The 27388-nt window shown below is 43.0% G+C and overlaps 1 protein-coding gene and 1 long non-coding RNA gene across 3 annotated transcripts in view; one reads left to right on the top strand and one right to left on the bottom strand.

The window, feature by feature from the left end:
* Positions 1 to 5650: 5650 nt before the first annotated feature.
* Positions 5651 to 9556, bottom strand: LOC101402965 (tubulin alpha-1B chain). Its single transcript, XM_004428981.3, has 4 exons — positions 9392 to 9556; positions 7770 to 7992; positions 7479 to 7627; positions 5651 to 6811 (listed from the first exon to the last, which is right to left on the bottom strand). The coding sequence occupies exons 1-4, from the start codon at positions 9392 to 9394 to the stop codon at positions 5831 to 5833; spliced, it is 1356 nt and encodes a 451-aa protein (XP_004429038.2). The 5' UTR covers positions 9395 to 9556; the 3' UTR covers positions 5651 to 5830.
* Positions 9557 to 9759: 203 nt separating this feature from the next.
* LOC106801619 (uncharacterized) overlaps positions 9760 to 27388 on the top strand; it is a 94487-nt gene continuing 76858 nt past the window's right edge. For both annotated transcript variants that reach the window (XR_015554952.1, XR_015554951.1), the window contains exons 1-2: positions 9760 to 9889; positions 16731 to 16849. This is a non-coding gene — a long non-coding RNA (uncharacterized LOC106801619). The remainder of the gene's footprint in view (positions 9890 to 16730; positions 16850 to 27388) is intronic.

The raw sequence follows: 27388 nt of genomic DNA, 5'->3' as shown, positions 1-27388 counted from the left end.
GAACTGTCTAAGGTGACATCAGCCTGTCTGATAGCTGGGTCACACCTTGGCTCATGGCATGCATTCATTTGGTCAATGTGAGCCAGCAGGAGTTCCCGCATGCTAGTATCATGAGACACTAGAGCTGGGCCAGAGAGATGAGGGATCTTATTTAGGAATAAACTTTAGAACAGAGCAGCAATTTTCCCTTCCACCTCCATTTGATGTCACTGTCCACCCTGTAGTGTCTTCCTAAGGCATCTTAGATCTTTGGGCCTGGGAAAAGGGGAAGGCAGGGAGGGGCAGTCATCTCTAGCTTTCAGTTAAAAGTTGGAATCTCTGCTCTTGCCTAAAATTAATTCTTGGAATATTTATTGAGTGTCAGTCCTGCTCTAAGCACCAAGCTAGGTACTGAGGATACAATGGAAAGCACAATAGACATAGAGCTTATAAAATATTGTGGATGAGGGCCGGCCCCGTGGCTTAGCGGTTAAGTGCACGCGCTCTGATGCTGGCGGCCCGGGTTCGGATCCCGGGAGCGCCCCGAGGCACCACTTCTCCGTCCAACGCGAGGCCGAGTCCCACGTACAGCAACTAGAAGGATGTGAACCTATGACGTACAACTATCTACTGGGGCTTTGGGGGGAAAAAACTGAATAAATAAAATCTTTAAAAAAAAAAATAAAATATTGTGGATGAAAATATAGTATTAATTAAATAATCATATAAATAAATATATAATTCCAAAATATGATAAATGCTTTGAGAGAAAAGGAGAAGGTTCTATGAAAATATATAATGGGGAATCTGACCTAGTCTCACCTAGTCTTCAAGTCCTTGAAGAGGTGACGCTTGGATTTCTATCATTGAAGGAAGAGTATGAGTTAACTGGGCAAAGGTGAGGGGGAGGGGCAGTTGTGGTTGGAAAAGGTATTATAGGCAGATGCTAGAGTGTTTGAAGGCCCCAGGCAGGAATAAGATGATGAGCTTGATTCCTTCACAGCTGGCACAGTAACATACAGCAGGCTATCAGCTGGGAGATGGGTTGGTCATTTGAGGCATGGGTTGGGTAGGTATTTATTTTGGTTTATGGACCAGATGGCAGAGAAGAAGCTAGCCCTTGCAACACAATGATATCAGTATCTATCTGATGATGTCCACATCATCAGGTTATTGACTTTGTATCAGTATTGTATTCAGATTGATCTGGCAACGTGCTCCTCCCTTACTCCATGTTGACCCCAAGGCCATGTTGTTATACTCATCCTACCCTGGGAAGCACCCTAGGAGGCAGGAGCTGAAGTCAAGAGCTCCTTGGGTGTGGGTTTTCCTGTGGCTGCATGATTCACTATGGACTATCATGAGTCCCAGCTGCCTCCAAGATTGGACAGAACAAAAAGTGACAAGCATGTGAATGCCAGGGATGCTAGGTCAGTCATTTCCTGTTGTATATCTTTTAGGTTCAGCTCCAAGGTGACAGTGAGGGCAGAGTTCACAAATCTGAGCTCAGCTCTTCCAGGCAGAGAACTCCTTGTCAGTGGTGCCATCTGCAGGGCATTAAGGAATTTGCCAGGAATTTGATGGGATTGGAAGGGGAAAATGGCATCTCTCTCCTCCCTAGCACAAGCCTCTTAATCTGAACATGTCCCTAAATCACAGCCCTGGTCCTCCACAGGGTTGAAAGACCTCTATTCTTTCTGATCATGTGCCAGGCAATATTTAAGATACCTGGTCCTACAAGTCAGGACACAGGGCTGTGGTATCACTTACCTTCTTTCCTGCCAATTCAGTCTGTCTTCTGTAAAAATGACGCACTGGCTCCTCCCATTTTAGGGTTGCCTCAAGGAGGTTAAGAATGCTGGGTTGTGAAGGCATTTAGGTATTCTGGTGTTAAAAAAACAAAAGTGGGTGAGTGTAAATTGAAGGTGTTGACAAGTTAAGGTTAATTATCATTAGTATCATTATCATCATCCTCACCATCTCTAAGTAAACCCCCTTTGGGCTTTTACTTATTTCTATTTCTTTTCTGAATAAGTGGCTCTTTCTTCCTTGGCAGTGGCTCTGGAGTTCCACTGAGCAGAGCTGTCAAGTCCTGGGCGTGCCCTGTCCCTCATCTCTCCAGCTTGAAAACACATCTCTCAGCTTACAAGTCCTCCCAGACTTGATTGCCCTATTTGCCACCACCCTCTGAGAAAGGCAGGATGGAAATCTGTAGCACAAAAGCGAAAATAGACCCAGAAGTTTAAGAGAGCTTGACTAGTGACAGAACAGAGAGGTCAAATGCCTCTCTTGGTTCCCTAGGCCTCTCCACCCTGAGACTCAACTTCTCAAGAAGTGCTTAAAGAGACTTGGGCTTGGAGAGATAGTGAATACATTTTACAAAACCCTGTAGTTTATTTTTTTATTTATTATTTTTTTTGTGAGGAAGATCAGCCCTCAGCTAACATCTGTACTAATCCTCTTTTTGCTGAGGAAGACCAGCTCTGAGCTAACATCCATTGCCAATCCTCCTCCTTTTTTTTCCCCCAAAGCCCCCCAGTAGATAGTTGTACGTCATAGTTGCACATCCTTGTAGTTGCTGTATGTGGGACACGGCCTCGGCATGGCCAGAGAAGCGGTGCGTCGGCGCGCGCCAGGGATCCGAACCCGGGCCGCCAGTAGCGGAGCGCACGCACTTAACCACTGAGCCACAGGGCTGGCCAAAACCCTGTAGTTTAATGTTTATATTGAAAGAACAGTCAAGAATCTGACCTAAGAGGGAAATAAATAATCATTATTTATTTTTACTTCCCTTGGAGCATTCTATGGGCCATAAACATGACCAGGCACTGTGCTTGCTGCTGGGACAGAGATATAGATAGTAAGACCCCGGTACTCCCCTAAAGGAATGCTTGATGGCATTTCCTGGCTGCCTCAGCATTTCATTTTAGCCATCCCCCTCCTCATGTCCCACACTTGGTATCTCATGTCACCAAAGGCTTTGACTACTAGTAACTGCTAGTCATCATCTTGATGTATAAGACGATTGGGAACAAAGGAGACAGAGGGAAATATTGAATTTGAGCAGCAAGTTGGGTCAATAACCAAGTAATTAGGGTATAAAGGGGATTGGATAGTTCAAGAGAAGTATAGATAGGAGGTATCTGTTGTAAAGGATAGCTTAAAAGGCCACCCAAAATATTGAAATTCGAGTTTAAACTGTAGAAAATAGAAAACCTCTTCTCTCTAAACTACAGGTTTCTTCTCTTTTTAAAAATGAAATATTTCAAGCATACAGAAAAAAAGGGATAATATAACTGGTATTGTTCTATTCGATAGAAACGTTAAACCTTAGGGTTTTGTATATAACTCCCACTGATTCTCACCTCCTGTCATTGTGTAGTTTCCTCCCACACTGAATAGGACTGACGTGTAAGGAATATGATTTGTAGAAATGATAGAGTGTGACTTTCGAGGTTGGGTTGTAAGACATTGCGGATTCCAACTTGCCCTCTCTTGGATCACTCACTTTGGGGGAAGCCTGCCCCCATGTCGCAATGACACTCAAGCAGCCCTATGGAGAGGTCCGCGTGGTGAAGAACTAAGGTTACCTGCCAACAACCAGCACTAACTTACCAAGCATGTGAGTGAACCACCTTAGAGGTGAATCCTCCAGCCCCCATCAAGCATTCAGATAACTGCAGCCTCAGTCAACATCTTGACTGCAACCTTATGAGAAACTCTAGGACAGAACCATCCAGGTAAGCTGCTCCTGAATTCCTGACCCTCAGAAACTGCATAAGGTAATGTAGTTGGCCCTCTGAATCTGTAGGTTCTGCATCCTCAGATTCAACCAAGCATGGATCAAAGGGCCCATGATGGTTGCATCAGTACTGAACATGTACAGACTTTTTTTTCTTGTCATTATTTCCTAAACAATACAAGAATTTACATAGCATTTACATTGTGTTAGGTATTATAAGTAATCTAGAGATGATATAAAGTATACGGGAGGATGTGTGATTACATGCAAATACTACACCATTTTATATAAGGGACTTGAGCACCTGCATATTTTGGTATCCGCCAAGGGTCCTGGAACCAATCCCCTGCAGATATCGAGGGACAACTGTACACATAAACTGTTTTAAGCTACAAAGTTTTGGGGCAATTTGTTATGCAGCAATAGGTAATAAAATCGCAAGCACCTACATACCTATCACCCAAGCTTGTCTTAACATCTTGCCTTGTTTACTACAGGTCTTTTTTTTTTTTTTTTTTTAAATACAAACAACCTCCCCCTCCAAAAAAAACCCCAAACCAAAATAAAACATTAGCTACAGTTGAAACCCTGGCTTCTTCTCTATCCTCTCTGTCTTGTGCCTCGGAACTCTGTACAAAGCACCAGGGCACACTCTACACTGAACATGTGCTTTCCCGATTTTAGGCCACCTGGGACACCTTCCTGAAAAGCAAGCTCTCTCTGCATTGGTTTCCTGCTGCTTCCCAGGCTCTGGCCTAGCTACCGTTCGTTCCCTCTTGTTTTGCAGAAAACAACAGAGGGGGACATTTCAGAGAGTGTTCAGACATCTCTTAAGATGGTCTTCCTGTGAGTTCAGCACTAACTCAAAACCTTCAATCCGTTTGGTCACTAATTCAATTTCTGGTTCCCCTCAGTGCTTTAAAGCCCTGGTATTTGCCTCCCCTTAGGACCTGTGCTATGCTGGCCCTGCAATGCCACCCAACGGCTTTCTCCCTGAAATATCTATGCCAAATCAGATTGTTTCAGGAGCTGACAACTATTTTGTTAGTTTATAGGACTTATCAGCTAGAAAAAACCCCTAGAAAATCTTGGTATTCTCTACTCTTAAACCAAGACATCAGTGTCTTCAGCAGACCATAATAGTCCTGGTGCATTCTGAATCTGAAATGTACATTTTTTCTTAGGTTAAATTCTCTATTTGCATCCTGTTTGCCTATCCCTATAGTCCGTTAGATGCAGTCAAACTATATACTTGAAAGAATGTAAACTATGCCAAGTGCTATTAATTGTAAATTCTTATCCTTTACAAATGCTGCCACTTCACCCCCTTGTAAATTAAGCAGCACCATTCCATAAATGCATGTGGCTTATTCTTCCTGTTTTTCTCCTTAATATAATTTTGATCACCAGCAATTCAGATCCTGCAACTTTTTCTCATCCCATTATAGGACTGGAAACACAATTTTTACCTCACCATGCTGAAATATTCCTTTAACCAGCTGTTTTCCTGTTCAAGGGTCATTTTGAGATTTTTTAAGTTACATTGATAAATTAGTAGGTCCCTTTAAACAGCAGTCACATTATTTGCAGGATATTCAAAACTACTTACTTCTTATACCTAACTCATTAGTAATTACTTAATAATCTCAAGAGCTAGATTAGCAGGATGATTTTTCAGTACATCATTTTTCCAAGCCCTCTCTGACCTGGATTCTAACACTGGTTGAGGTGATTTTAACAGAACAGTGTCAGAATCCAGTGCATACTTTTTCAGACCAGTGTGCTCCTTCTTCCCCATACAGGTAGCTAGATAGGAAGTGAGATCCTTGCTATCACCCACTGCCCTGTTGCAGACTTTATCCTCTAGAAATAATTAGTAATACATCTTGCATTGGAGAAATCAATTTAGAAAAAGCACAGAAGTCAAACTTTCTTTCTTAAAGCCTTTACTTTGAGACATAATGGAAAAATCTTACACGTACACATGGAAAAGCAAAACATGATCACAGTTAAAAGCGAAGACAATTTAACCAGACAGCTTTAACGCCTGTCAGCTAACGCTGAAGCTGAAATTAAGTATGACATGCTGCAGTGCTGAAGGAGTGGTAATTAGTATTCCTCTCCTTCTTCCTCACCTTCTCCTTCAACAGAATCTACACCAACCTCCTCATAATCCTTCTCAAGGGCAGCCATGTCCTCACGGGCCTCAGAAAACTCTCCTTCCTCCATGCCCTCACCCACGTACCAGTGAACAAAGGCACGCTTGGCATACATCAGATCAAACTTGTGGTCCAGGCGAGCCCAGGCCTCAGCAATGGCTGTGGTATTGCTCAGCATGCACACAGCCCGCTGTACTTTGGCCAGATCTCCACCAGGTACCACAGTGGGAGGCTGGTAATTAATGCCAACTTTGAAGCCAGTGGGGCACCAATCCACAAACTGGATGCTGCGCTTGGTCTTAATGGTGGCAATGGCAGCATTGACATCTTTGGGAACCACATCACCACGGTACAACAGGCAACAAGCCATGTATTTACCATGGCGAGGGTCACATTTCACCATCTGGTTCGCTGGCTCAAAGCAAGCATTGGTGATCTCTGCTACAGAAAGCTGTTCATGGTAGGCTTTCTCAGCAGAGATGACAGGGGCATATGTGGCCAGAGGGAAGTGGATGCGGGGATAGGGCACCAGGTTGGTCTGGAATTCTGTCAGATCAACATTCAGGGCTCCATCAAATCTGAGGGAAGCAGTGATGGAAGACACAATCTGGCTAATAAGGCGGTTAAGGTTAGTGTAGGTTGGGCGCTCAATATCGAGGTTCCTACGACAGATGTCATAGATGGCCTCATTGTCTACCATGAAGGCACAATCGGAGTGCTCCAGGGTGGTGTGGGTGGTGAGGATGGAGTTGTAGGGCTCAACTACAGCTGTGGAAACCTGGGGGGCTGGGTAAATGGAGAACTCCAGCTTGGACTTCTTGCCATAATCGACAGAGAGACGCTCCATCAGCAGGGAGGTGAACCCAGAACCAGTTCCCCCACCAAAGCTGTGGAAAACCAGGAAGCCCTGAAGACCTGTGCACTGGTCAGCCTGTTAGAAAAGAGGAAAGAGAAAACATAGTTATTGCTTTTTGTGATATAATCATAGTAAATCTATTTTCACTTTTCATACAATTCCAAGGATATAGCTCTTATTTTGACAACACTTGAAAAAAATGTAGATGTTCCTGGAATCACTCAGCATTTCTTAATTAAAAAATATCTGCATTAATATTTACAAAATGACACCAAATAGTTCATGTTTTAATTGAATTTTTTAAAAAACTATAAAAGAATAATTCCTCATTCATTATTACATTTCAATTCTGTGTTGAAAGGAGCCTATGTCATTTTTTGTTGTTGTTGTTTTTGTGAGGAAGATCAGGCCTGAGCTAACATCCATGCTAATCCTCCTCTTTTTGCTGAGGAAGACCGCTCTGAGCTAACATCTATTGCCAATCCTCCTCCTTTATTTTTCCCCCCAAAGCCCCAGTGGATAGTTGTATGTCGTAGTTGCACATCCTTCTAGTTGCCGTATGTGGGATGCGGCCTCAGCATGGGGGGAGAAGCGGTGCGTCAGTGTGCGCCCAGGATCCAAACCTGGGCGGCCAGTAGCGGAGCACGCACTTAACCGCTAAGCCACGGGGCCGGCCCAAGGAGCCTACTTCAAATGTCTTCCTTAGGCTCATTATTTACTTTATTCTTGAGCATAAACATACCAGTTTCCGAATTCGGTCCAAGACGAGGTCAATGATCTCCTTGCCAATGGTGTAGTGCCCACGGGCATAGTTATTGGCAGCATCTTCCTTGCCTGTGATGAGCTGCTCAGGGTGGAAGAGCTGGCGGTAGGTGCCAGTGCGAACCTCATCTGGAAAAGGAAGACAAAGCAGCCACCCATCACTAACCACCTGCACAAGCCTGCTCAACCCCAGGGCATCAGCGGAGCCCCCAGGATAGACCTCCTGTCCCAGACCCCTGGGATCTCACTCAGGTTAGTGTGGTCAACTCACCAATGACTGTGGGTTCCAGGTCTACAAACACTGCCCTGGGCACATGCTTGCCAGCGCCCGTCTCACTGAAGAAGGTGTTGAAGGAGTCATCTCCTCCCCCAATGGTCTTGTCACTTGGCATCTGGCCATCGGGCTGGATGCCATGTTCCAGGCAGTAGAGCTCCCAGCAGGCATTGCCGATCTGGACACCAGCCTGGCCAACGTGGATGGAGATGCACTCACGCTGTGGAAAAGGAAGGAAAAAAACAAAATTCAGGGTTAAACATCTAGTAGTGACTATGAAGCAGAACAAAATACTTATGGAATCTTAATCTTACAAATTTCCTCTTTTAAAATGAATTAAAATATAATACTCTTTTCCTAGGGGGAGAACTGCTATCTTTCTGATCTACACTGCTTTTACTGAATTTTTTCCACTTCTAAATTGCCAAGGCCTCTTTCTAGAGCAAGAAGAGAGCTTAGTCACAGCTTCCTCCTTTGGAGGATCAAGATAGGGTGGAAGCCATCCATCCAGTGCTCAGGCCCCAGAATCCCATTTTAGACTAGGTGGCCAGATTTCCGGGCAGCTACCAGCACAGGAAGCACGTGTCCAGAGCAGAGGAAATGTCTGGCCGCAGGGACCAGGGGCGGGGCTCTGCGGCAGTGGATGAATGAGCAATTCAGGGGCACGCGCCCGCGCCCCCACCCCGGCCGGCGGGGCCGCGCAGCTGCAGAGGCACGCAGCAGCCACGTCTGCAGAGGCGCTGCCATGGCCAACCATCCTCCATTCCCCGCAGGCGTTGGGCTGTGCCCAACACCTCCACATCTGTCAGGGCGCAGCAGGGGATTATCAGTGGCCCAGATCTGGACCAAGATCCGATTTCCATTCCCTCAAAATCCTCACCGCCACCACCTGCTCCCACACACATTCCTAACGCAACAAAGAGGCCAAGGAGGGACAGATGGCCTCTACAGGCTGTTGGGAACTAATTGTCCTAATACACTGGCGTAGTGCAGCACACTGACAAGGAGCCCTTCTCCACATTCATCTTAGTGCTTCCATTTAAAAAAAAAGAAAACTCGGTAACAGGAGCCGCGCCCTCTAGCCATAGACCCGCAGCGCCCCAGCGCGCACGCGCAGACTGCAGTGGCGGTCTCCCGCCGCTCTCTGGCGGGAAGGTAACGGTCGCGCCTGCGCTTTTGTGTCCTGCCCCTTCCCGCCTCCGCTTTCTAGCTGAGGAGGAAGTGAGGGCGGGGAGATCCCGCGCGCGCCCGCCAAAGGCGGGGGAAGGATGGGGGGATGGGAATGCGCGGGAAAAGACTGTAGAGTCTGGGGGCGCCGCGCTCATCAATTAAGGGCTAAATGAGAGCCTTAACCACGGCGGAGGGCAGCCCGCACCCCGCCATCCCCTCCCAGAGTCCGAGAAGAAAACGCGGTGGCCGCCCTCTTTCCGAGCCTCAGCCGTTCTCCACGAACCGGGGTCTATCTACTCCCGCCCTCTCCTCTCGCCTCGCTTCTTGCCCTCCAGATGGCCAGCGCTGGTCCCGGCCCTCTCCAACTAGAGGCCCTCCGCGACGCCTCTCCCCGGCTCGCTCGTCCCCATTTTCCCGAGCAAGGGCGGCGCCGCGTGCGGCCCACTCACCATGGTGGCTACGGGTTAGCAGGCGACAGGAGTAGACACCGGGTCCCGGTTACCGTCCCCGACAAGCTAAGAGTCGAGGTAAGTAACGCACTGAGGCTGGGGCGGCGCCGGAGCCGCTTAAGTAGCGGTCCGGGGGGTGGGCGGCGGGCACAGGCGGCGCCACGGCCGCGGGCCCCTCCCCCGGCCCGGCGCGTCCACTCGGCGCCCGGCTCGGTCGCCGCAGAGGCGGGCTCTCCGCCCGGGGTCCCCCGCCCGCGCCTGCGGGCCGCGAGCTCGGGTGCTGCAGTCTGCGGCGCACGGCTGCCAGGGCCTGGGCGGGGGGCGGGCGCAGGGCCGGAAACAAGCCAGCAGGGGAATGGGTAAGGAGGCTTGCCTTCATTTGGACGAACCCTAAGACTTAAGAAATCCATACAGTTTTAAAGATGAAGCACCATGAAATGCAGAAACTTCTGGTCCGGATAGCTCAGCTGATAATTTTCATGTTGCCACAATTTGTCAGTGAGTTGTGCCTTTTTCTTTTCTCAGTTCCTTTAAAGGCAGTGCATTCTGTACTTACCTGACAATGTGGAGGACGTGAGGTTTAGAAAATGGAATAGTTTTATTTGGTTCACTGTAATGACTTGCTATTTGTTGGCAGCAAATAATATTTCAGTCAAAGAGTAGTACCTAAGCATTGAACATCGAAGCTGTTAAAAGGGCAGAGTATTTGTAAACAGCATAGTTTGGCCTTGCTTTTTAAAATCCAATCTGACAATCTCTGCCTTTTAATTGGGGTGATCAAACCATTTACATTTAATGAGTTTAATGATGTGGTTGAGTTTGCCTCTACCATCTTGCTATTTGTTTCTGTTGTTTACATTTTCCACCCCCAGGCTTCGCCTGGGTTCCCCTCTCTGCATTGCAGTGTAAAACCTCTTCAGACAGAAAGCTGGCGTAATCACAGGGCTCGCCTCATTTGTTCCCCTTCTCTCAGGCATCAATGTCTTGTACTGCTTGATGCACAATGTATAAAAACTGTTGTTCCTAGACAAATACTGTATGATTCCACTTATATAAAGTACTTAGAGTAGTCAAAATCATAGAGACAAAGTAAAATTGTGGTTGCAAGGGGCTGGGGGAGGGGAGAATGGGAAGTTAGTTTTTAATAGGTATATAGTTTCAGTTTTACAAGATGAAAAGAGTTATGGGGATGGATTGTGGTGATAGTTGCACAACATTATTAATATATTTAATACTACTCAACTGTACACTTAAAAATGGTTAAGATGCTAAATTTTATGTTATGTGTATTTTTATCATATTTTTAAAAAATGGAAAGAAAAGAAAGGCGGAGTAGGCCCCATTTTTAGACCTAAACCACCGACTTTGTGGAATAGCTCTAGGGGCTTTTAAAAAGGGAGATTTAAAGACACATTTCAAATTTGGTAGCTGAATTGAAGAAGAGATGATAGAAACTTGGGTAGGGAGGAAATTGTTTGACACTGAAGGCTATTAGGAAGTAGGAGTTCCTTGTGTAATTTAGAGTTTTGTAAAACTCTTTATATAATAATAACTGCTTTCTGCTATGTCATGATAGATCCGTTACAGCTTAGTGCTAAGAGGCCCAGATTATAGTGAATAGACTTTTTTTTTTTTCCTTTCGGGAGAATCTGGTCCAAGACCATAAACTACATTGTTAACCCTTAGAAATGCATTAGGTGGTTAGTTAGGGTTAAAATGTGGCTTTAAAATGGTCCTAGCAGAAACCTGTTGCTGTTACTGCACTATTCAAAATATCCTCCCAGTGATAGCGTATCAGTATTACCTTATTCAGATTTGGTAAAGATGTCACCCATCATATCAGACAAATAACAAATTTAGACTGTTAATATGTATGTGTAGTTTGTGAGAATATATATATAAGCTCCACTCGTATGAACCTGGAATGCAAACAAGGAGGTTCTTTATTTCTAATAAATATTTTTTGTAGTCCTGTTAAAAGGTTTTTGACTCAAAAACCAAATTTGCACACATTTCCCAAACTCGGTTATAGGAGAAAGGAATATATTTGAATGTTGTCTCACTTATTCTTAAAATGAGATGGAAAATAATTAGCTTGCCTTGACTGGAAGAATGAACGTTAGGGAGCCACCCAGCTGAACTCCATTTTGATGTCTGCTCTGGATGAAAGCCATTTGAAAGCAGGCACCTCCCTCTTCCTAGCTCTCTGCAGAACCATAGAGCTTTCACTGCAGAGATTTGCTCCTGTGGGTCTATATGTCTCCCCAGATACATTCCTAAAACCATTAGCTTTGCTAGCCTTGTTATCTCTGAATTCCCCCGTTGTGAATGAGGAAGTACTTGAGGGTTTGTTTTTTTTTAGGTCCGTGATGATACCTTAGGTTTCAGAGAGTAATAGAGCCAAAAGGGACCTTTAAATATAATCTAGTCTGATATCTTTATGCCAGAAAAATATTGAATGATGCTAAATTAATTTATTTTGCTACCTCCCTAGTGCCTAAGAGGAAAGGCTTACATTTTTTTTCTTTTTTACCCATGCTAAACTTACATGAGTCTATTTGTTTACGTTATATATGGATGTATACACTTTGTCTGTATTTAACAAATAATAATTATCTATTGCTAGAATATAAACCACTGTCTTCACATTTTAATTGATTATATAGGTCTTTCTTTTGTTGGACTGTTTCAGGGCCTCTAACTATTTGCTTTGAGTCTTTGATGTAGTGGAAAACTCTGTGTTGCTATTCGAGCCACTCCCATCTTTGCTACTTAATATCATGGCCATTTGCTACTGTTCTAAGCAATCAGTAACATTTTTGATAGTTCCATATTGTGGTTTAGACACAAAAGTTCACAAAATATTTTGTTCATTTAACCAGCTCAACACGGAAAGACAAAAACAACAAATAGTAACAATTTACCAAGTATCAACTATTTTCAAACATTTGGCCTTTTATTCTTATTTATTATAGTAGTATAAATTTATGTATGTCATTTTGTGTTCTGTTTTTTCCAAAGAGAGACGGTATAAGGGAAAGAAAATGGGCTTTGATTTCAGATAGTATTGGATTCAGTTATAACTTTGTCAGTTAATAGTTGTATGACTTTAGAGCCTTAATTGTCTTTCTCCAGCTTCATTTATGAATGGGAATCAATATTAGCTTGGAATCCTCTTTTTCTCATACTGCTACATTCAATCCCATTTGTAAACTCTATCAGCTTTATCTTCAAAATATGCCCATCACTGGCCTTAGTAGGGAATCTGAAGAATGATCATATTTAAATTTTTCCCCCCAAATGCCCAATAGATAGTTGTATGTCATAGCTGCACATCCTTCTAGTTGCTGTATGTGGGACGCGGCCTCAACATGGCCGGAGAAGCGATGCGTGGGTGCGCGCCCAGGATCCGAACCTGGGCTGCCAGCAGCAGAGCGTGCGCACTTGACCACTAAGCCACAGGGCCGGCCCAGTTTTTTTTTTTTTCTTTTCTTTTTTTTGGTGAGGAAGATCAGCCCTGAGCTAACATCCATGCCGATCCTCCTCTTTTTGCTGAGGAAGACCGGCCCTGAGCTAACATCTATTGCCAATCCCCCTCCTTTTTTCCCCCTTTTTCTCCCCAAAGCCCCAGTAGATAGTTGTATGTCATAGTTGCACATCCTTATAGTTGCTGTATGTGGGATGCCGCCTCAGCATGGCTGGACAAGTGGTGCGCCGGTGCGCGCCCGGGATCTGAACCCGGGCTGCCAGTAGCGGAGCCCGCACACTTAACCGCTAAGCCACGGGGTGGCCCTGATCATATTTAAAGTAGAGAAAAGGTGCCTATAAAAGGAGTCGGAGAAAGAATGATCAGGGAGGGAGAACTGAGGGTCTCACAATCCAAGGAAAGACAGAGTTTTAAGAAGCAGAAGTGGTACAATGTCAAATGCTGCAGAGACGTTAAGTAGTGTTAAGACTGGAAACTGTCCATTGTGTATAGATAACAATATGGCTTCTATTTTTATTTACTTATTGGACAAATATTTATTGAGACCCTACCATGGCAGGTACTCCTTTTAAGTGTTGATTAGATATAACAGTGAACAAAATACGTCCTTGCCCTCATGGAGTTTGTATTCTAGTGAAGGAGAAAGAAGATGAACATGTAGCAAAGAGATATGAAAAATAATGTCAGGTACTGAAAAGTATTATGAGGAAAAATAAAGTCTGAAAAACAGATTAAAGTTACAGAGGGGTGCTATTTTAGATAGATTGATCTGGGAAGGCCTCTCTGAGGAGGTAGTTATTTGAACAAAGACCTGAATGAAGTGATAGAGTGGGCATTTCAAGCAGAGGGAACATCAAGTACAAAGGCTCAGAGGTCGAGGATGTATGTCTTTTTAAAGCAATATCAATAAAGTCAGTGGGACCAGAGCAGAGTAAGTGAGGGGGAGAGTGTTATGAAATGAGATCAGAGAAGTAGCCAGTGTCCAGATCATGAAAGGGTCTTTCTTATTAGCCGTGGAAAGACTGTGTTTTATTCTAAAAGTCATGGGAAGCCGTTACATAGTTTTGAGCAAAGATGTGACATATTCTATTTTAGATTTTAAAAGGATTGTTCTGGCTGCTGTGAGAATAAACCATAGGAGGTTAAGAGTGGAATAAGGAATATGAGTTGGAAGGGAATTGCAGTAATGCAGAGAAGAGGTGATAGTTGCTTGGAACATGGTGAACCAGTGGTGGAGGTGGTAAAAAGTGGTGGGTTTCTGGATATATTTTGAAGGTAGCATTGGATGTAGGGTGAGAAAGAAAGAGAAGAGTCAATTGTGACCCCAAGGTTTTTCGCTTGAGCAACACTGGGGGATACTGAAGGAGGAACAGATATAGGGAAATGGAGGGAATCAAAAATTCAGTTTTGGGGGCCAGCTCCATGGCATAGTGGTTAAGTGCAGGCGCTCCACTGCTGGCGGCCCGGGTTCGGATCCCGGGCGTGCACCGACGCACCGCTTGTCTGGCTATGCTGTGGCAGCGTCCCGCGTAAAGTGGAGGAAGATAGGCACAGATGTTAGCTCAGGGCTGATCTTCCTCAGCAAAAAGAGGAGGATTGGCATGGTTGTTAGCTCAGGGCTGATCTTCCTCACACACACACACACAAAAATTCAGTTTTGGACGTGTTAAATTTGAGATGCAGTGTGAGACATCTAAGTAGAGATGATGATTAGGCAGTAAGCTAAAGTACAGAGAAGATGAATTGTGAGGATAAATTTAAATCCATAGAAACTGGATGAGATCACCTAGGAAGAAAGTGTAGATTAAAAGAGGTCCAAAGACTGAACCCTGGAGCATTTCAGCTTTTAAACATTAGGAAGAGGATCCTTCTTGAAAGTGAGAAGGACCAGCCAGTGGTGTAGGAAGAAAATCATGAAGAGTGTGGTGTTCTGGAAACCAAATGAAGAAAGTGTTTCAAGCAGGAGATAACTTTATCTGACAAAGATAACTTTGTCAGATTCTTCTGGGAGGCTAGCTAAGGTGAGGTCTGAGAACTGGCTATTAGATTTGGCAATATGGAGGTCCCTGGTGACTTGGGCAAGAGTGCCTTCAGTGGAGCAGTGGGGATGAGTGAAGGCCTGACTGGGATGTGTTTAAGAGAGAATGCAAGGTGAGGAAGTGGAAAAAATGGGATTAAAAACCTCTTTTGAGGAATTTTGCTTTAAGAGAGTAAAGAGTGATAGCTGAAATGGCTGGATAGGGATGTTCAATAAAGGGAAGATTTTTTTTTTTTTAAAGATGGGAGATATTTTAGAATGTTTGTTTGCTAATGAGAATAAACAAAAGGGAGGGGGAAATTGATGATGTGGGGAAAAGATGAGATAACTTAAGGAGCAAAGTTTTAGAGCAGTGAACCGGGAAGGGGTCGAGTGTGCTATTGGAGGGATTTGCCTTGAAGAGGAGCATGATAGTTTATCTGTTGACACATAGGAGGAAGCCATAGTATATGAATACGAATAAAAGTTGGCAGTTAGATTTGGTGTTGGGGACATATGGAATTTCTCTTCTGATTGCTTCTTTTCTCTCCCCCAACCCCAGTGAAATAAGAAAACAGGTAATTTCTCCTTATTCTCTCCCTGTTCCTTAATAACAACAGAACCCTGATTTTGTTGGGAGCAAGGTGCTGAGCTTCTGTTTCAATGACACTAGGGACGTCCATGTAACTAAGTTCTGGTGAGTTGTTAGCAGAAGTTGTTTGGTGGGGCTTCTGAGAAACAGGATTGACTGAGCGGGTATATGTCTTTGGCCCTTCCTCTTTTTCTTGCCTAGAATGTGGACACGATGACTGTAGTTCTAGCAACGATCTTATGACAATAAAGCGATCCTAAGCTGTTGCTAAGGATGGAAGAACTAGAGTCTAGGTCCCTGATGACACTGTGGAGCTGCCATACAAGCCCTGGATTGCCTCCCTCTGGACTTCTCATTATGGGAAAAAAGAAAACAATTTGTTTAAGCCACACTGGTCTTTTCCTCTTTTTGGGGGGTATATATGTGTCTGTTATTTGCAGCTGGTTGTAATTCATAACTGATGTGGTGGTGGGACCTTGAGAAATTTTTCTTCTGATTTTTTTTCTTTTTCTTTTTTCAGTGAAATGGGGAGCACGGAGGTCATTGGCTAAATATGAGGATTGGGGAGGGAGAGTTGGAGGTTCGGGGAAAGAAACTGTATGAAACAGTCATCTCTGAGAGTAGGAGAGTAAATTAACTAGGGAAATGGAGTAGAATTTCCAGGTATTGTTGAAGGCATAGTAGGTTTTTCAGACATTTGTGTCATAAATATAGGATGAGGTCAGTCATCCTCGTGTTTTTCTCTAGTCAAGTTCAGCTGCTCAGGTGAGTTATGAAATAGGTGAACATTTGGTGTAGTGTAAGCCCTGATAGTTGGGTTTTCTCTTTTTCAGTGCAAGTTCCTTACTTAAGTTTTCATTGCCAAGGCATCCATTTCAAAGAGGGCTATCTCAAATAAACACATTGCCAGCCACACGACTAGATAGAGAGCCAGGCTGCCGCCCCCCCCCACACCGAGTTTCCTTTGTTTTAGAGATCTTGGTTGATTTCAATAACTGACCATTTGGGCCGCTTTTTTTTCTCTTTCTGTGCTTTAAATTCCTGCTCTTATGTTTTAAATTCAGCAATGAAGAGTGAGCCTCTGAAACTCGAGGCTCCCACTCTGTACCCCCATAAAAGCAGGACCCCAGGCCCCTGCACTTGCTCATTCTCTCTCTCTCTCTACCTTCAACCTTGTGGGGCCTGGGGTGTGCCTTGTACGCTCTAGGGGCTTGTAAGTAATAAACTCTTTTTTTCTTCAAAGGTTCCTAACGGTTATTGCTGAAGGGCATCTTGCAATTATAATAAGAACCAAAAGGGTCAGTCCAGTCTAACATTGGTTTGGAAAGTGGAGATGTCTGTGGGAAGCTCGCCAGACCCCAGGTGAGTGCCCCCATGCATTGCCATCGATGGTCTGAGACCACCAGAAAACAGTTGGAGTTATCCAGGATTGGTGTTTTGCTAAAACTACTAGGTCATCATTGTGAAATAGAAGACAAAGTAGACTAGAGTCACTGTGAAGATAATTGAATATCTGAATTAAACTGAATATTTAATGGATTTTTTTTTTTTGTGAGGAGATTAGCCCTGTGCTAACATCTGCCAATCCTCCTCTTTTTTTTTTTTTCTTTGCTGAGGAAGACTGGCCCTGGGCTAACATCTGTGCCCATCTTCCTCCACTTTATATGGGACGCCGGCACAGCATGGCTTGCCAAGCAGTGCGTCAGTGCGCACCCGGGATCCGAACCTGCGAACCCCGGGCCACCGCAGCGGAGCCCGCACACTTAACCGCTTGCACCACCGGGCTGGCCCCTTAATGGATTTTTAAAAGCGTGTGATAAAAGCAAGAGACTTGAAAGCAAAACTTAACCACATTTTTTGAATAGGTAAAAATTCCCATGGTACAAAAATTGAAGGGATAAAAAGATATACATTGAGATGTTTTGCTCCCACCCTGTGATGGCTAATTTTATATGTCAACTTGACTGGGCCAAGGGCTGCTCAGATGGCTGGTTAAACATTAATTCTGGGTGTGTCTGTGAAGATGCTTCCTGAAGAGATTAGCATTTGAATTGGTAGACTGAGTAAAGCAGATGGCCCTCCCCAATGTGAGTGGGCATCATCCAAACTGTTGAGGGCCTGAATAGAACAGAAAAAGGCAGAGAAGGGTTGAATTCACTCTCTGCCTGACTCCTTGAGCTGTGACATCTCCTCCTGTCCTCGATGCTCCTGGTTCTCAGGCTTCAGATCCAGAGAGGCATCTACGCCATTAGGTCTTCAGCCTTTGAACGACTCCACTGGTTTTCCTGGATTTCCAGCTTGCAGATGGCAGATAATGGGACTTCTTAGCCTGTATAATCACATGAACCAAATACCTTATAATACCTCTCTCTCTCTCTGTGTCTATCTATATATGTGTTCTGTTTCTCTGGAGAACTCTGACTAATATACACTCCTGTTCTCATTCACCCCATTCTTCCCCATTGCTCTCTATAGATAAGCATTTGTATTAGTTTGTTGTGAATTCTTTTGGTGTTCCTTTATGAAAATACAAATAAATATTGTTTGATTGATGTATTCTTATTTCACCCCTTTCTTACACACAAAAGGGTAGCAAACTATAGTGCATCCTATTCTACACACCTTACTTTTTTCACTTATCAGTATATTCTGGATATCTTAGAGAGTATCCTCATTATTTTATTTTTATTTTTCATTTACAGAGTATTCCATTGTTATAGATGTATGGTTTATTTAGTTAATATTTCAAAAGCAAGGCCTTTATTTGCAAGAACTAGGTTTTGTTAAGGTTTTGTGAGTTCCAAGGAGCCAGTATGGCAGGATTTTATATTTAAAGTTCATGCCAGGATCCATAGAATTGTGAAGAATGAATGATCGTGAAAAAAAAATTATCTCTCCAAAAAGAAGTGAGGATTCAACCAAGAGATAGGAAGTGGTGAATCTAAAGCACAGTGATTATGGTTTAGCTGCTTGTGGGTTCCTGAGACAGGATCCAGCATTCTCATATCTTACTCCCCTGGGCCTTTGCCCTGGCAGTTGAAGTGAGGGTAGATTAGTTGGTTGAGGAGATATTCTAAGCAGAGAAATCTGTGTTTCACTTTCTAGGGTATAGCCTGGAGGACTGCAAGACTCTTAAGCCCAACATCTAACATAGTACCTGGGCAGTAGAGTAGCCATGGCTAAGGGAGGTGCCTAGACAGATGAGACTAAAAGCAGCCTTACAAATTCCTTCCCCACACCCCATCATGATGGGCAAAGCAGCTGAGAGCTCCCAAGTATCTAATGGGATGTAGAAGTTCTGAGAAGGCTAGCAAACTTGAAAGAGACTTGGAATTGGAGAAAGAAGGACTCAGACTAGAGGCCAAGGCAGGAACCCTATGTCAATGCAAAATAACCAATAACCATTCTATAGATAAGAGAGAAAAGGTGAGTTTTACTTGAGCCAGGGTGAGGGTTATAACCCGGCAAGGCAGTTTCCACAAGAGAAGAAAGCGTTCTGGAGAAGTATGGTTTTCAGTATAGTGTTACACCTTTTTAGAACAAAGAACATACATTAAACATGCCCAGGATACATATTCATCAAAGTTTCAAAGAAGTATTCAGTTGCAAATTAGCAAGTCAACATGACCCTGATTTGGGAAAGGGACTAATACAGGCATTACTGATGGGGCATTATCAATACTGGTATAGGAGGAGAAGTATGCATTCTTATCTTAAGAGAGCACATTCTTTAATGGTTAAATCAGATGTTCAATGTATGTTTGATAGGTCTTAAGTCAGGCTTCTTTAGTTCAAGCTGAATCAGTTTTGACCTAGAAGTTACCCCATATACCTCAATATGTGAAAATCTCTTGTCGCCTATATATCAGCACAAGAAGTCTAAAGACAGGTGGGGTGAACTACAACTCAGCAGAGGCCAGCAAGGACAGAAGACAGTATAGGGATCAGATTCCCTTCCTCCAATTTGAAAATAATACCCAAGCCCCTCTAGGAACTTAGATCACCACCTTAGAAAGGATAAGAGAAGAAGGTGGGAGAGTTTAAGTCTTGATTTTGACTAATTATTTACTCAAATGAGACCATTTTAAACAAGATGTTGCTGGGCCGGCCCCATGGCTTACCGGTTAATTGTGCGCGCTCCGCTGCTGGCGGCCCGGGTTCAGATCCCGGGCGCGCATGGATGCACCGCTTCTCTGGCCATGCTGAGGCCGTGTCCCACATACAGCAACTAGAAGGATGTGCACCTATGACATACAACTATCTGCTGGGGCTTTGGGGGTAAAACAATAAATAAATAAAATTATTAAACAAGATGTTGCTGATTTACCTTGAAGTAGTGTTTAAGTTTTCTGCCTTTGCTGGGGGTTTATGAGATGATGAATTTCAGTTATAGAGAAGGGAAATCCAAAAGAACAACAACAACAAAAAGTGGAATTAATAATACTGATAGGCCTTTGGCCGAGATGTGGGAGTATTTAGAAAATTTATATGAAAAGTCAAGCAAGGGCCCGCCCCGTGACTTAGCGGTTAAGTGCGTGCGCTCCGCTACTGGTGGCCCGGGTTCAGATCCCGGGCGCTCACCCACGCACCGCTTCTCCAGCCATGCTGAGGCTGCGTCCCACATACAGCATCTAGAAGGATGTGCAACTATGACGTACAACTATCTACTGGGGCTTTGGGGGAAAAAAAAAAAAGGAGGAGGATTGGCAATAGATGTTAGCTCAGAGCTGGTCTTCCTCAGCAAAAAGAGGAGGATTAACATGGATGTTAGCTCAGGGCTGATCTTCCTCACGAAAAAAAAAAAAAAAGAAAAGTCAAGCAAAAAGTGAGGCAGTTATTAGGTTCAGGAAAAGTGAATGTTTATATAATAAAAGAGGCATGATTGCAGTGCACTATTTGCTTTAGCAATGAATAATACTTGAATAATCATAATAATATAAGCACTGGCTGATTTAAATTAAAACTATGTTGGGGAGATGGCCAGGAGGTGAAATATGAGGAGTGTAAGAGAATGAAGTTCTCAACTAATATGGTGAAAAGTAGATAATGTCTAAAATTAATAAATCAAGAAATAGCAACATAGGCATTTTATTTAGAATTAAGTAAGGCCAGCCCGGTGGAGTAGTGGTTTAGTTTGCACACTCTGCTTTGGCGGCCCGGGTTTTGCAGGTTTGGATCCCGAGTGTGGACCTATGCACTGCTTATCAAGCTATGCTGTGGCAGGCATCCCACATATAAAGTTGAGGAAGATGGGCACAGATGTTAGCCCAGGCCCAATGTTCCTCAGCAAAAAGAGGAGGATTGGCAACAGATGTTAGCTCAGGGCTACTCTTCCTCACCAAAAAAAAAAAAAAAAAAAGAATTAAGTAGGTAAACAGCAGAGAAATTCAAATCAAAACCACAATGAGATATCACCTCACTCTTGTCAGAATGGCTATCATAAAAAGACAACAAATAACAAGTGTTGGCAAGGATGTGGAGAAAAGGGAACACTCACACGTTGTTGGTGGGAATCTGGAGAAAAGGGAACACTGATGCGTTGGTGGTGGGAATCTGGAGAAAAGGGAACACTGATGCGTTCGTGGTGGGAATCTGGAGAAAAGGGAACACTCATGCATTGTTGGTGGGAATGTGAATTGGTGCAGCCATCGTGGAAAACAGTATGGAGATTTCTCAAAAAACTTAAAAATAGGACTACCATATGATCCAGCAATTCCGCTTCTGGGTATTTACCTGAAGAAAACAGAAACATTAATTTGAAAAGATATATGCACCTCTATATTCATTGCAGCATTATTTAAAAGGAGCCAGGATACGGAAGCAACCTAGGTGTCCATTGATAGATGAACGGATAAAGAAGATGTGATACACAGGCGCGTGCACACGCGCACACACACACACAGAAGAATATTACTCAGCTATAAAAAAGAATGAAATCTTGTCATTTGTGATAACATGAATGGACTTAGAGGGTATTACGCTAAGTGAAATAAGTCAGATAGAGAAAGACAAATACAGTATGATTTCACTTATGTGTGGAATCTAAAAAACAAAACAAATGACCAAACAAAACAAAATAGAAACAGAAACTCATACATACAGAGAATAAACTGGTGGTTGCCAGAGGGGAAGGGGATGGGAGGTTGGGTGAAATAGGGGAAGGGGATTAAGAGGTGCAAACTTCAGTTATAAAATAAATGTCAAAGGATGTACTGTACAGCATAGGGAATATAGTCAATAATATAGTAATAAATTTGTGTGGTAACAGATGGTTACTAGATTTATTCTGGTGATCATTTCATAATGTATATAAATGTTGAATCGCTATGTTGTACACCTGAAACTAATGTTGAATCACTATGTTGTACACCTGAAACTAACATAATATTGTATGTCAACTATACTTCAATTAAAAAAAAAAAAAAGACGGGGGCTGGCCCCGTGGCTTAGTGGTTAAGTGCATGTGCTCCGCTACTAGCAGCCCAGGTTCGGATCCCGGGTGCGCACCAATGCACTGCTTGTCAGACCATGCTGAGGCAGTGTCCCACATACAGCAACTAGAAGGATGTGCAACTGTGACATACAACTATCTACTGGGGCTTTGGGGAGAAAAAGGGAAAAAAAAAAAAAGAAATAGGTAGATTCCAACGGAAATGGCTAGATGAATTGGGGGTAATTGCCTCTGGTGAACAGGACTGGACTAGAAGAGGAATGATGTAGGAAAACTACTGTTTTAAAGTAATTGGGCCGGCCCTGTGGCTTGGTGGTTAAGTGCGCGCGCTGCGATGCTGGCGGCCCGGGTTCGGATCCCGGGTGTGCATCAGGGCACCACTTCTCTGTCCAGCCTGAGGCCGAGTCCCACATACAGCAACTGGAAGCATGTACAGCTGTGACAGACAACTATGTACTGGGGCTTTGGGGGCAAAAAATAAATAAAAATCTTTAAAAAAAAAAAAATAAAATAAAGTAATAATATTTTATTTTTGATTTTTATAAATTTTTTATTGAAATATAACATATGTAACAACTTACATACAGAAAAGGGTACAACTCATAAATGTACAGCTTGATAAATTACCCTAAAGTGAACACACCTGTATAAATTAGCACCTAGATCAAGAATATTTTATTTTTAAACTATATACATGTATTTTTTGATAAATATTTAAAATTATTAATAATAGAGTTAAGATATCAGGAGAGATAAAATGCTTTTGATAATACTACTTTTTTGTGTGTGAGGAAGATCAGCCCTGAACTAACATCCATGCCAATCCTCCTCTTTTTGCTGAGGAAGACTGACCCTGAGCTAACGTTTGTGCCCATCTTCCTCCACTTTGTATGGGACGCTGCCACAGCATGGCCTGACAAGCGGTGCCTTGGTGCTCGCCCGGATCCGAACCCGGGCCGCCAGCAGCGGAGCACGTGCACTTAACCGCTATGCCACGGGGCCAGCCCGATAATACTACTTTTTGAAAATACTACTGAGATCTGGAGCAGTGCTATCCAGTATGGTAACCTGTAGCTACATGTGGCTTTTGAACACTTGAAATGTGACTAGTCTGACTGGGGAACTGGATATTTTATTTTTGTAAATTTTAATTAATTTAAATTTAAATAGTCACATGTAGTGTCTACTCTGTTGGACAGTGCACATCTAGAGACTTGAGTACTTAAAGTTTCTATACAGAGAAGAAGAAAGGAAGGCTCAGTTTCCTCAGGTTAAACGAGAGCTGGTGACAAGGCACTTTGAAAGTAGCGAAAATAAATTACCAATAATAACTAAAGAGGATTAAGGAGAAAATTTTAAGTAGAGACTAACTATGATCTGAATTTATGTATATTCTATAGGAAAGGAGCAGAGATTCAGAAAATATTTTAAAAATTGAGAAAGCAAATACTAATTCTTAGCAATTACAAAGGGAAATACTTGATAGGCTGATGTTTATTCTGTAAAAAGAAAATGGAAATCTCAATATTGAATGGTAAGATTTGAGGTAATTTAAAAAATCTTCTTGGGCTGGCCCGGTGGTGTAGCAGTTAAGTTCATGTGTTCCACTTCAGTGGCATGGGGTTCCTGGTTCTGATGCCGTGCACAGACCTACTCACCGCTCATCAAGCCACGCTGAGGCAGCATCCCACATGGAAAAACTAGAAGGACCTACAACTAGGATATATAACTATGTACTGGGGCTTTGTGGAGAAAAAAAAAAAAAAGGAAGATTGGCAACAGATGTTAGCTCAGGGCCAATCTTCCTCAAAAAATAAATAAATAAAAATAAATAAAAACCTTCTTTCTGTTTTTCTGTATTTAACAAAGTTTCTTTAATCCAGAAGTATTACTTTTATGATTAGAGTTAATGTAAACAAGGTCAATATAAAGTAAAATGGTGAATTAAGACTCATTTAAGAGATATAAATATTTATTTTTGCACTTTACCTACTTTGTAAAAAAAATAACAGCTTTATTGAGAAAATTCACATTCCATAAAATCCACCCCTTTAATGTATATAGTTCAGTGTTTTTTAGCATGTTCACAGAGTTGTCTGACCATCACCACTCTCTAATTTTAGAATATTTTTATCACCCCAAAAGAAACTTGGTATCCGTTAGCAGTCACTGCTCTGTGTGTCTGTGGCTTCACATGGCCTTCTTATAACAACACCAGTCTTTGGGTTTAGGACCCACCTTAATCCAGTAATACTACATCTGAACTAATTACATCTGCAAAGACTCTATTTCCCAATAAGGTCATATTCTGAGGTTGTGGGTGGACATGAATTTTGGGGGGACACTATTCAACATGATACAGAGTCCAACTTCATTGCTTTGCATGTGGATATCCAGTTGTCCCAGCACTATTTTCAGAAAAGCATATTCTTTGGGGCACCTTGTTACAGCCTGGCAAGGGTGAAAGTCTAGGCTCCCCACTCAGCTTTGCTGGCAGGGGTAGGGGTGGGCCACAAATTTTTCTGTGGTGTTTGGCTGGAGAAGAGCAGTTATTGTCTAAAAGTTTTCTGTTTTGCTTGACTGCCCCTTTCCTGCTCCTTTGGCTAGGGAGAGCAGGCTTTTGTTGTTGTTTTGACTGCACCCTTTGGCTGGCATTTCTGAGTCGTCAGCTTCTTCAGCTCCGAGAAAATCCAGGCAGAAAGAAAACCCAGGGAACTCACCACCATGTTGTTCCATGGACCCAAGGTCTCTGGCCAATCTGCATTCTCTCCGTCTTTCAGAGTCTTATGTTTGTTTTATATGTAATGTCCAGAGGTTTTTTTTTTTCCTTTTTTCTCCCCAAAGCCCCAGTACGTAGTTGTATGTCATAGTTATATATTCTTCTAGTTGCTCTATGTGGGATGCCACGTCAGCATGGCTTGATGAGTGGTGCGCAGGTCTGTGCCCAGGATCTGAACAGGTGAACCCTGGGCCACTGAGACGGGGCACACGAACTTAACCGCTATGCCACCAGGCCAGCCCCAGGAATCCATATATATATATATATATATATATATATATATATATATATTTTTTTTTTGGTGAGGAAGATTAGTCCTGAGCTAACATCCGTTGCCAATCTTCCTCTTTTTGGTGAGGAAGATTAGTCCTGAGCTAACATCCGTTGCCAATCTTCCTCTTTTTGCTGAGGAAGATTAGCCCTGAGCTAACATCTGTGCCAGTCTTCCTCTACTTTATATGGGAACGCCACCACAGCACAGCTTGATAAGCAGTGCGTATGTCCGCGCCCAGGATCCGAACCCGCGAACCCGGAGCTGCCAAAGCGGACGTGTGAACTTAACCACTATGCCACTGGGCCAGCCCCCAGAGTTTTTAGTTGTACTCAGTGGGAGGAATTAGGAAAATACGTCTATTCTAGTTTTTGAACACATTGGATTTATAAATCAAACTTAGGTAGAATTTCTATCTTTGTAACTTAATACTTCCAAATCATGAATGTGATGTGTCTCAGTATATTAATCATAATATCTTCTTAGTATCTCTCAGTAAAATTTTAGACTTTTTCCCTTAGAAGTCTTGTTCTTTTTTTTTTTTTTTTTTTGCTGAGGAAGATTTGCCATGAGCTGACATCTGCTGCCAATCTTCCTCTATTTTGCATGTGAGCCACCATCACAACGTGGCCACTGATAGACGAGTGGTGTAGGTCTGCCCCCAGGAACCAAACCCAGGCCACTGAAGCAGAGCACAACAAATTTAACCACTAGGCCACTGGGGCTTGCCCTTTCTTTTTTTTTTAGTGAGGAAGATTCACCCTGAGCTAACGTCTGTTGCGAATCTTCCTCCTTTTTTTTTTTCTTTTTGCTTGAGGAAGATTAGCCCTGAGCTAACATCCGTGCCAGTCTTCCTCTATTTCGTATGTGGGTCAGTGCCTCAGTGTGGCTGATGAGTAGGGTAGGCCCACACCTGGGGTCCGAACCTGCGAGCCCAGGCTGCTGAAGCGGAGCATGCCAAACTTAACCACTACACCATGGGGCTGGCCCCCTTGTTCATTTTTTTGTTAGATTTAATCATAGGTACTTAATATTTTTTGATGTTATTTTAAACGTTATCTTTGAAAACTTTTCATTTTCTGTTTGTTGTGTGTATAGCAATATAATTGATTTTTATATATTGATTTTGTACCTAGCAACAACCTTGCTAAACTCTTAAATTCTAATAGTTTATATGTAATTTTTGGAGGGAATTTTTATATACATAACCATTCAGTAAGTTTTTTCTGACACCAAATACATGGTGTTTTCCACATCAATTCTCTAATTCTCTGACATCAACTGAGTGTTCAACATTCAATTCAATTTTGACACTAACTATATGGAATTAGTGCAGACGCCACTGGTTAAGGGCTCAGTCTCACAAGACTGCCCCTACTTCAGGTGCCAGTTGCAAGGCTCAGTTTGACACCTGTACTTCTGACCCACTGGCTATAAATTCAGGGGTTCCTTTGACCCTCTCTCTCAGGTTCAAAAATTTGCTAGAAGGACTCATGGAACTCAGGAAAACACTTTACATCTCAGGAACAGCCATATGGAAGAGTTGCATAGGGCAAGGTATGGGGGGAGGCCTGGAAATGCCTTGTCCTTTCCTGCTGCACCACCCTCCTAGCACTTTGATGTGTTCACCAACTCAGAAGCTCTCCAAACCCTGTCATTTGGTTTTTATGGAGATTTTATTACATAGGTATGATTGGTTAGATCATTGTCCACTGGTGATTGAACTGTCTCCAGCCCTTCTCCCCTCCCTGGAGGTGGGGTGTGGGGTGGAGCTGAAAGTTCCAGCCTTCTAATCATAGCTTGGTCTTTCAGTGGACCTGCTGCCATTCTGAAGCTGTCTGCTCCCCACCCCGCCAATAATCTCATTAGTATACAAAAGACACTCTTCTTACTCAGGATATTCCAAGGATTTTAGGAGTTCTGTGCCGGGAACTGGGAGACAAAGGTCAAATATTTATTTTTATTATACCACAACCATGTAATTTGCATTAACATTTATTCTTTTGCATTCCTTTTATTTGCTTTTCTTGATTTACTGGCTGGGACCTTCATTAAAGTGATGAAAGAAGTGGTGATAATGAGCATTCTTCCCTTGTTCCTGCTCTCAAAGGGAATGGTTTTAATGTTTCAACTTTAAGTATGATGTTTGCTGTAGTTTTTCATATAGATATCTTTTATCAGATTCAGAAGATTTCCTTAGTTTGGTAAAAGTTTTATCGTGAATGAATGTTGGAGTTTAGCAAATGCTTTTTCTGCATCTTTTGAGATCCTCCTTTGATTTTTCTCTTTTACTATATTAATGTGGCAAGTTATACTGATTTGTTTCCTAAAATTAAAATGACCTTCAATTGCTTTGATAAATCAAACAAGGTCATAATGTATCATGTTATAGAATATATT

This window comes from Ceratotherium simum, chromosome 17, assembly GCF_057802395.1.
Source record: "Ceratotherium simum simum isolate JZ-2026a chromosome 17, ASM5780239v1, whole genome shotgun sequence".
NCBI lineage: Eukaryota > Metazoa > Chordata > Mammalia > Perissodactyla > Rhinocerotidae > Ceratotherium > Ceratotherium simum.
This window is presented reverse-complemented; position numbering and strand designations above follow the sequence as displayed.

Bases quoted from the DNA above. Each gene is read 5' to 3' on its own strand.
- LOC101402965 (XM_004428981.3), bottom strand. The intron at 7,628-7,769 runs GTGAGTTGACCA...TTCCTTTTCCAG, and splicing joins CCTGGAACCCACAGTCATTG to ATGAGGTTCGCACTGGCACC. The intron at 6,812-7,478 runs GTATGTTTATGC...CTTTTCTAACAG, and splicing joins TGGACCGAATTCGGAAACTG to GCTGACCAGTGCACAGGTCT.